The 10958-nt window shown below is 40.2% G+C and overlaps 2 protein-coding genes across 2 annotated transcripts; one reads left to right on the top strand and one right to left on the bottom strand.

Annotated features, from left to right (window-relative positions):
- Positions 1-971: 971 nt before the first annotated feature.
- LOC121999800 (subtilisin-like protease SBT1.5) lies at positions 972-5397 on the bottom strand. The gene is made up of 4 exons (XM_042554432.1): positions 5306-5397; positions 2135-2402; positions 1491-2005; positions 972-1398 (listed from the first exon to the last, which is right to left on the bottom strand). Exons 1-4 carry the CDS (start codon positions 5395-5397, stop codon positions 972-974), a joined length of 1302 nt encoding a protein of 433 aa, XP_042410366.1.
- Positions 5398-8701: 3304 nt separating this feature from the next.
- Positions 8702-10504, top strand: LOC122003028 (U-box domain-containing protein 8-like). Its single transcript, XM_042558454.1, has 2 exons — positions 8702-10009; positions 10276-10504. The coding sequence occupies exon 1, from the start codon at positions 8841-8843 to the stop codon at positions 9969-9971; it is 1131 nt and encodes a 376-aa protein (XP_042414388.1). The 5' UTR covers positions 8702-8840; the 3' UTR covers positions 9972-10009; positions 10276-10504.
- Positions 10505-10958: the final 454 nt, after the last annotated feature.

Here is a 10958-nt window from a genome sequence, read left to right as displayed (position 1 = left end):
AGGATATATGATATTTCCATTGACATAAGGTCTTTTGAGTAGTACCCGAGAACAAAATCATAAAGACTTAGTTCTAAAATGAACAATATCATATTATTATATATAATAATATGGTCCTGTATCGGATTTAGAGTTATGAATAATGATATTTATATTATCCGTAAATGGGCGGGAGATCCATATTCTTATTTTCACATATCTTTGATGGTTGCTTGGGCGAATGTGATTTGTATAGGATTTTTAGTAGTAATTTGCACTCATTTTATGGTAGTTTAGGAGCTTACATTGTCTGATTTAACCTCTATTAGCATTTACTATAAGAAAAATGACTTGAGACGAAAAAATTTGTTTCTAAATATGATCTTGTTCCATCTCTAAACAAAGTTTGAGATGGAATATTATGTCTCAAAAATTTATTAGAAAAAATTTGGTGACTAATTTTGATGGAGAAATATATGATTAAAAAATTATTTATAAATATATTTTTAGATGAACCAAATGAATTTAATTTCAAATACCAGTTTTGTCTCTAATTTTATTTTAATTAGTTATTAATATGTCTTAAATAACATATTAAATATAATTTTATTCCATTTATAAATTTATTTATAATTCTATTTAGAAATCGGTATATAATTTTAATTTTAAATTTATCACTAAATTTGATAATATTTCATAAATATATTTCCCATTTACACATTATTTTATAAGAAACAATAGCATGTTTCAAATAAATTAAAAATAATTAATTTTTAAATTCAAAATTACCATATAATTAATATTGAGATAAATAAATATTTACATCATCAAGTAAATTTAACTATTAATCTAACTTTATAAAAATATTAATTTATGATATTGAAAGGACTTCCACTCAATTAATTGATTCATACATTCTTAATAATCACGAACAATAAATAATATTTGACAGGGAGCTTACAAATTGTAAGCTCGAGCTAGCGCTTCATCGATCACTTCGGGGCGGAGATGACCAATGAGCTCGTCACCACATGTTTACCATCATCGGAAGTCCAAGTCAACTTTCCCTCCACAAATTTAATGTCGGAAGTGGAAGGTCCGTCGACACCCCATTCTCCCCTCACAGTGAACGACTTCTGCTCGTTCAACTTGGTGAACGTCAATATCTTGAGGGTGATAGTAGCTGACATGAAAGTCTTCGATACAGTCACTGAAATCGTGTAGCTCGATCTCGTCGGCCCGACGTTTGTGACCGTCCGGCTCACCTTAGTCGTCGCCCTGACTTTCAGGGCCACCAAAATCGACGGGTAGTTGAGTTTCTCTTCCGTCATGCTCTTTGAGCAGTCCACGACTCCGCGTGCCATATTTCTAGTGCCTTTTTGCCGAATTTGCCGCAGATGTAACAGACGTAATCGTCGTCTGTGATGCCATAAATAAGATCAGGATCAACAACTTTGTTAGGGTTGATGTGCCTTGCGCCCTTGGCGAAATAGAGCGCCGGCTCGAGTTACTCGTCAAACATGTTGGCGTCTGCCGTGGTGACAAACGCCGACTTGATAGCTGCCAGTGACCAAGTAGGGTGTGTGGCCTTTAAGAGCGTGGCGACGTCACTGAGGTGAGGCGTCGACAAGGATGTGCCAGATCTGATAGCATACCCAGGAGTGTCATTGGAAGAAATCCAGCCCTCGAGGATGTTAAGTCCAGGGCCGGAGATGTCTGGCTTGAGGATTCCCGGCATTGCCCGAGAAGGCCCCCAGGAGGAGAAGTAAGCCACGACGAGGGTAGGGGATATGCCGAGATCCGTCCCATCGAAGACGATAGATGCAGAGGGGTCAGAAGACGAGATTAAATAATAAATGAGGTTAGAGCCATCTTGGGAGGCGAGCCATATTCCAGGGAAGTCCAACTCCGTGATAATGACGGTGGCACCCTCGAGTTTCGGGGCAATGAAGATCAACGCATTGGCGTCATGGGACTTGACGAACGTCGCCACATCTTTTGGAAGTTTGTTGTGGGCCTCATAGACCTAGACGCTACCCCGGTGACTATCATCAGGATGATCCATGTCGTAGGTCCTCGACTCGGTGGAGTAGTATAGGGGAAGGGAGTTTTTAGTGAAGTTGCGGGGTTGGTCGACAGGCTCTTCGGGAATCACCTTTCCGTTGGGGAGTTTCACGGAGGCCCTGAATCTTCGGTCAACCCTGCTTGCCGCAACATTGAGGACGCACGGTGCCTCATTGGCGAGGGTGAAGTTGTCAGGTACGTCGTTGCCGGCGTCGCAGCTGACGAAGATCCCCTTCTTGACTGCGGCGAACGAACCAATGGCGACGACATCTTGGTCCAATGGCGTATATTGGCTGCCAATCGAGATAGAGAAGATGTCGACGCCGTCCTTGACACCTGCGTCCAACCCAGACCCGATCCTGGAGGAGGACAATCCTGGGCGATGACCCTGGGCCTAGATTTTGAGGGGGCCCAATTTTTTTTTTAAATATTATGTTTAATAGATATATTGCAGGAATGAAAATAGATTTAGGGCAAAAAATTATTTCTACCGCCTGCACTTGCGCTGCTACGCTCCGCGATGGAAAACTCGCCGCAGCGCCCACCTCAACGCCGCCTCCCGCCTACACCTGCGCCTACGAGAAAGAGGACTCAAGATATGTCTTCTCCTCCCTTTCTATTTGAAATTCTTTGTCCTGTCGCATCTCTTCTTCTTCTTTCGCTCACGGCTCTTCAACGGCTATTTCTGTGATTATGTCGCATCTCTTCTTCTTCTTTCGTATCTCTGTCACTTCTCAAGATTTTTTTACCATTAGTTTTGTATCCACAGAGATGATAAATACAACCCATTGAATTAGAATTTTCATTGTAAAGTTAAGCTTTGGTTGTCTATTGTCGTTGAGAAAAAATATTGCTCTCAAATTTTTGTTAGATTTGAACTTTTGGAGGAGAATTTTGTTCGTTCAGTGATGCTTGGTGATTGGTGTATGACAATGTAATCCTCTTTCTTGCTAGCTAAGGTAAGGTGTTGTTTTTCTTTACTCACTTGAACAATTGCTATTTCTTAATAATTTTACTAATTAGTTTCAATTTGATAATGATTTAATTAGTCATCTATGGAAAACTTAATTATTTGTTGTAGCATGTGTATTTAACTCAGAATTCAGTCTTTCTTCTCTTTTTTATTTTTATTTTTAGTGTTTAAAAAATAAAACTTGTTTGCAGCATGATCGCATGTTGACCTTAGAACTTCTGACCTTCGTAGTACAAAGTAGTTGTGAGTTGATTTGTTACAGAAATTTAAGATGAAATGGACCTTTTTTTATTAGGTTTCTGACTTCCATAAAAGTTGTAGCATGTGTTTATAACTCCAAATTGTTTAAGGTCTTAAGGCGCAAGTTGATTTGTAAATCTGCTTACATCACGGAGATCATGGAAAGATAACCAATAGGCTAAGATTTAACTGAATAGGGATATCCCGACAACAGATTGAAACTATGGGGTAAAATGATGATTCAAAAACTATGGAGGCATTCAAAAAACAATAGTAAGCTATAAGGGCAAAATGAAATTTCCCTCTCTCTATTTATAGCTTATACATAACAAAAGTGCAGTGTCAAAATCTAGATCTTAACAGTCACCTCCTTTTTCTATTTACTTTTATTGCATACTTGATATAGTTATACGAACATGTATCCATGCCCTAAATAATTAGTCATTTCTTTATTAATGTGTTGATAGAAATTTCAAATTAGGTGAATGAGCTATCCCTTTAGCCAGTGTCAAATAAACTATCAATAATCCTACAAAAATAAGAAGAGAAAATTGCTAAAGGACTTATGATTGAAGCCGTTAGATTATAGATCTTAGAGAATTATAGCACTTGAGTACTTACTCTATGAGAAATAAAATTCATAATGTCTTTAATACTCTTGGTTGTTCAAGAAACCTCTAAAGTACTTACTCTGCTTGGACTTATGCGCTTGAACTTCTGTTGTTATAATTAGTATTATTGTTTCTTTAAGTATCATAATTTTACTAATTAGTTTTAATTTGATAATGAATTAATTTTCTTTTAACAGGGGTTGTCTGATGAGGTGCTTAACTTAACGACCTAGGATATTTCCATTAATATTAAAAACTATCATATTCCAGGTGCTATTATTCCTTTACTAGTGAAATAATTTGAATTATCTATTTTTTTTTTGTAATTGTTGTGGTTTTGTATATTATAATATATTATCTAAAAAACATCTTTCTGGATGTGAGAAAAGGAAAAAAAAAGAAAAAAGACTAGAATAATTGACTGAATCACAAAGAGGTGCTATTAATAAATTCTTTATTAAAAGTTCTCATGAAAATCCACAAAATTCAACTATGACTGTGAATAATGTAAACGAGTGTAATCAGATTCAGATGTTAATGAAAAAAGGAAAAATTTGAGTGAGCATGAAAATATTTTAAATAGGGTAGATAATGAGAATATTGACATTGATGAATAATTTATTTCTTCACTTGATATATATGATCCAAGAAATTAGAATAATTTTGATAACAATGTACGTGATATTTTAGTTGAAAAAGGACCTATAAGAGAAATGAATATTGTATATCCTTCGGACGACACTTCTAGGTATTTTTCTTGTGCTCATTATTCTAGCCGTAGATCCAGCCGTAGAATTTAAATCGCCAGACGTCACATCAGTGCATGCCACTTTGGACATGCGGCGACTGCGGCGGTGGCACGTGGCATTTCCCCATTGGTCCGCATTTAATGAATGTCATTAAAAGGCATAGGCACGCGCTCGATCTTAATGGAGGTGATTTGCACGAATTCTCAAGAGATTCGGGTGACATCAGCATTGACCACACACATTCGAAGACACCGAAGGAGAAAGCCCAAGTACAAACACGTGAAGCACCGATCGACTTCAAGGATCGGTCCTATGGTCGACCGACACTCTTCGGTAGACAGACCGAAGTCCACCCAGTATCACAGTCGATCGACCTATTGATCTCAAGACTTCTTATATCCAGACAGTCGGACTTGCAGCCTCTTTCGACTAGACTTGAGGGGGAGACATGTGATGCGGTGATGAGGGGCCCACCTAGTGGAGGGTCATTATCACGGTGGAGGTCAAAGGTCAAAGTCAGGGCGGTCAACGCCCCTGTACCATCGGTCGGTCGGGCGGCCCACTCGCTCGACCGGGATAGAGAAGGCCCGATCCTACATCATCATAGTTCGGCCACATACCAAGCTTTTGACGCTCAAAGAAGTGTGTCGGTGAGGCACACGTCGAGCGGCCAGCCCGCTCGAACTTACATCAAACCTCGGAACCAGCCAAGCGGAGCCACAACTGAGCAGATTACATTCAAAGCGGGGCTCGGGCAGTGGGAGGTTGGCCGAGCAGCCATCCCGCTCGACTCTAGAACGATAGCGTCCAGACGACTGATGGTTGGCCGAATGGCTCACCCGCTCGGCCCAGTAACGGACAAAAGGAGGATCTGCGATATCCTTTTGGGAGTCCGTGCCATCGACAGACAACATGGTCGGCGACATAGTCAGGTAGTGGATCGTACGACGGAAGCTTCCACTGTCACGTCAGAGATATGCTTGGGTGTTAAAGTATGATGTCAGGGATGCTTTCCTGACATGTCTTTTCAGGAAAAATTTTGAGAAGTGTGCATACCTCGAGGAGCCCTATATAAAGGGCCCCAAGCTTCAACGGATGTATGCTAGTTTTTACTATAGCCACGCTGTTACTCTGCTCCGCTTCTTTGCTTCCACATCGTCGGTGACTGACTTGAGCGTCGGAGGGCCATCGTCGAGGAACCCCTTCCTGGCTCGGCACTGACACTGCTGTGGTTGCAGGTCCCTCTAGTTCGGAGTCCAGGCACGGTCAACAAGAATACCACGTCTCCTAACATCCATCACTTTGACTTCGGACAGGATAATAATAATAATAATAATAATAATAATAATAATAATAAAGCCTTATTATGTTAGATAGATTAGATCGGCTATAAAATATCTATGTAATTTTTTTTCTAGGTTAAAACCTAGCACATTCCTATCTTATATTGAATCAGGGTTTTACCTTTAGCTTAAAATCTTATTGATCAAAGTTTATATATTCATGTTCGAGTTTTAAAAATATAAACATGATATTCTAATATGATTCGTGTTGTCTACGGGTAGCTTCTGGAGTATGCAAACTGATCGTCGAGGCTAGTGTTCGACACTATCTCCGTAAACGATATTGCTCCGCTACGGTGCTTAACGGATTGTTGCAATTCGTTCCCAAGATACAACGACGACGAACGTCTCGGAATCGTAGCACTCCGACTTCCGAGACCAGCGAACCTTTAGTAGACTTCTTGGACTCTTGAATGCACAAGATGTGATGAATGCTTGAGGAAGAGAAGAGAAGATTGAGTGACCTTTGGGTGAGTGGATGTGTTCCTTGGGCTGGATCGATCTAGATCATCTATTCTGAAGGGTTGTAACCCTTCACCAAGCCCACTTCAATCTCATCCATCAGATCTGAGGAGTTGTGACCCTCAGATCCCGCCTATTGTCATCAGCCATCGGATCTGGATCCATTGATTCGATGCTTCAGATCAAGCCTCATCCCAGGCCATCAGATCGTTACTCTTTGCGATCCAACGCTCTAGATCGCATCACAAGCGATCCATCATATCTATTTGATCAACGTTGATCAACGGTAGCCATCCATTCCCTAAGTCAACTATCCAGTCATCTCCCTTTGCCCACGAGGATGCCGCATAGACGCTGCCACGTCAGGTAAGAACCTGACACGTCACCCGAGTGCCACGCAGGCACTGCAATGTCACCTAACACGTCCCTTTGCAATGTCACCTGAAGTGCAAAGTGCGCCTACAAAGCGCCCATTGCGCACGTGCGCACGTGCGCACGTGCGCACGTGGCGGGTGGCGGGTGGCGGGCTCATAGGTGCGAGCACCTGCTCGCCCTGGGCTAAGGGGTCACCTGTCCTTTTATTTTTTGTGTTAACTCCATTAACACATCTTCATTAATAAGTAGAGAATACACATCGAAAATTTCCGATGTGGGACTATTCTCCTATGCACTTTATTAATGAATAACAAATGTTATTTTGGGTTGACTTTAAACATTAATTTCTCATTCACTCTTAATCGGTTTTGAGCAAATTAATAGTCTAAATCTATCTAAGCGAATCGTAGATTTCAATTTTGAAGTCAATTACGACTTTCAACAATTGATGGCTTCCTTTCTCTAAATCGTTTTGGTCCATTTAAGGTCCCAATATCCAACAATTCGAAGCTCAACAATATAAATAATTATGACTTTTGAAATAAAATTTGAGCTCAAATTTATTTCGAATGGTGCGAATTGGTACCTAATCTGAAAGGACTTAAATTCAAATTGGATTCGAATTATTAGAACTTTTAGCATATTTACATTATAAAAAATTATTTCAAATTCAATTTTAATTTGGTAATTTTAAATATAAATTATTCTGATTCACCCAATAAATTTGAAAGCACAAGTTAATTCATATCTCGCAATTAACTTTTTAGATTTTATCCGACCATACAATTTTTTTTTTATCCGACTATTTTTTTTTAAATGGTTGAAATTCGAATCTGGATATTTTAATGTCCATAAAATGTTTTTTTTCAGCAAAATGTGTGTTTCTCGTAATTCTTTTTTAGTCACGTGTCAAAAAATGATTCATTCATATTTAACGTCTCCATCCATTCATCCTTAGACCAATAAAAAAAAAATAAATCACTAATAACTATTGATTATTAATAAAAAATATGAAATCATCATATTAACAGTCTAAATAGATCCTATAAATATAAAAAAAAATAAATATAAATATACAATTTAAAATGTATTAATCATTAATACGAGTAACCAAGATATAAGGAGGATATATTTGAAATTTTGAATGTATCAAATTTTAATCTTAACATCTCATATTCGCCCTCCAAAATATTTCCTGTACATATCCTCGGTCAATGATTATTCAGCTACTGAACATGTCGGTTACCTTCCCACTCCCATGCTTATCATCAAATTCTTTTAAAAAACACGTGGGTAATTACTTTACAATTTTTATTGTTTTTATTTATAAAACATACTTAAATCTCAAAAATCATTTGCCTTCCAAAAATTATATTTTAAATAACATTTAATTGTAGACAAAAATTTAAAAATAACAACAGTAAGCACAATGTTTATCTTCAAAATATTTTTATTTAATTTTATTATAGCAACTACATAATATAACTATTATAAAGTATTAAAATAAATTATGTTAATTTAAAATATTATATTAAACCTATTTTTATATCATTTTTATTAAATTGGTTAAAATTATTTAAAATTTATCAAAATTATTTTAATATTACTTAAAATTTTATGGCAACTATTTAAGTTTATGATGACACAAACTTAACTAATTTTTGACTATCTTATAACAACATTAAAATAAAAATATTAGTAAGAAAAAGCTATTTTAATTCTTAAACGTTTTTTTACCAAATTTATAATTACAGCACCTTTTATTTTTTTAAATTTTTTTTATCAGTATATATATATAATAATAATAATAATATTTATTACGGGAGTAACGGATTCTGACTAGGGGCAATTTGGTAAATACACTTACCCCTCTCTCTCTCTCTTTTGCTCTGTTCTTGAGCTCTTCCTTTCCTTTCCTTTCCAGTCCACTCCATTCCCTACTTCAACATCTCCAACTCCATTATCGTCCAATCTAGTCGAGTTCAACTCGAAATCCATCAATTTTGCTTCGAAAAAGCGTTTTTTGATCGGATTTTCGTGTTTTATGGAAGGAGAAATGGAGTTTCCGGAGGACTTCCGGTGCCCAATCTCGCTGGAGGTGATGACTGACCCGGTGATCCTCTCCTCCGGCCATACCTTCGACCGCTCCTCCATACAGCGTTGGATAGACTCCGGTAACCTTACTTGCCCGGTCACCAACCTCCCCCTCCCTCCCTCCCCGTCCCTCATCCCCAACCACGCCCTCCGCCGCCTCATCTCCTCCTTCCTCGCTCGCCGACCTCCTCCCTCCGCTGACGCCGACTCCGACGATTACTATCACCATGAAAGTTGCCGCCTTTTTACCCGCCTCTCCTTCCCCTCCGACTCTGCCTCCCTCTCCGGCGTCCTCCGCCTGGCCCAGCAAGGTGGCGCCGCCGCCCGAAGCCTTATCCTCGACTCCGGCGCCGTCGCCTCAGTCCTACTTCCTCATGTCGCCGCCTCCGACCGCCCCGACCTCCAGGACCTCTCCCTCCGCGTGCTCCTCCACCTTTCCCTCGAGGGCGACGACGCTCGTCTCGGCCTCGTCGCCGAGGGCGCCATCGACCCAATAGTCGCCGCCCTCGTCTCCTCCTCCTCCTCCGCCTCCCTCGCCGCTACCCTCCTCACTAGCCTCGCCGTCGTCGAGGTCAACAAGGCCACCATCGGCGCCCACCCCCTCGCGATCCCCCGCCTCGCCGCGCTCCTCCTCGACGGAGGCGCGCGGGAGCGCCGCGAGTCCGCCACGGCCCTGTACGAGCTCTGCAAGTTCGCGGACAACCGTCGAAGGACCTCCATCGCCGGCACCGTGCCGCAGCTCCTGCGCCTCGCCAGAGAGGGCTCCGAGAGGGCGGTCCGCGTGCTGGTTCTCCTCTCCAGGTGCCGCGAAGGCAAGGACGAGATGATCAACGCCGCCGGGTTCGCCGCCGCCATGACCGAGGCGATAAGAACCGGCACCCTGTTCACCATCGAGCACGCCCTCTCGCTGCTTAACTTGGTCTCCTCAGAAAGTAAAGCCGTGGCTCTGGAAGCCATTAAAGAAGGCATTTTGGACCTTTGCTCTGCTTTCTCCGGCGACCTCAACCAGAAGACGAGGAAGAACGCCAAGCAGCTGATCTTCACACTGCAAAATGCGCGGTTTCAAGCCTTCTTCCCATGACTTCAATTCCTCATGCCTCATACAAGAAGCAAGCATAGGTTAGCAAAACTCTCCCTTGTCGCTAGATTTCCTTCTTGCTAGAACACATTGGAGAAATCTTAGGAATAATTAGGCTGTTTATAGTGAAAAAGCTTGTAGTTTTCAGGAAACCAATTATCCAAAAGCTCGAAACTTGTTAGCTCAATCTGTTATGTTTCAATAAGATGATTTACTCTTAGCAACACAGTTCAGTGGTAGTGCCTGCATTACTGTCTTTCTTTGAGGTATATCCACTGTCAAAATGCTAAGTTGATAGGTTTTAAAGGTTGGACAATCGATGGAGCAAGACGGAGGAAACTTGTTATGTGCTGTGTCGCCGATCAAACAGGGACGCGAACTTGGTTAGTTACTAGAAAGCTGAATCTGAAACAAATAATTCAGCCATTTTCGATATCACTGAAGTACTCTTTTGATACTAGACAGAAATGAAGATGGGATCACTTATCACTGTAGATAGAATCGTTCTGTTTCAGTCGATGTCGGTATTGGATGAATTGCAAAGCTGCAAGTAGTTTTTTTCAGCAGAATTTACATTTCTGCAGACTGGTAACGATCGTATCGAACTGGAGTGACAAACCGGTTCTTGTGAGTGAACTGGGGTTTCCCAATTATTTGACGCGCCATTTCAGAATCATCCAGTTTTAAAAATCTTTTAGTTTTCAAAGCAGATGCACGACGACCCAGTTTATAAGGAGGCTACGATCACACACAAATAATACACAAAAGTAGATATAGAAGTCTTTGCTCGACAGACCTTTATGTGATAGCACTCTGATACTAGCTTATCGAAAATGAGTTTGATTCAATAACAAAAGATAATCAATAACATCAACTAAATAGAGTTATATAGACCCCAAACCTTAATTTGTAAAATACGAAAATACCTTTAAATATCAAAAAAAAAAAAACCCAAAAATTATAAAGAGATGCTTGGAATCTCTAAAAAGA

Source organism: Zingiber officinale, chromosome 7A (genome assembly GCF_018446385.1).
Source record: "Zingiber officinale cultivar Zhangliang chromosome 7A, Zo_v1.1, whole genome shotgun sequence".
NCBI lineage: Eukaryota > Viridiplantae > Streptophyta > Magnoliopsida > Zingiberales > Zingiberaceae > Zingiber > Zingiber officinale.
Note: the sequence above shows the minus strand (reverse complement) of the source record. Positions and strands in the feature narration are given on the sequence as shown.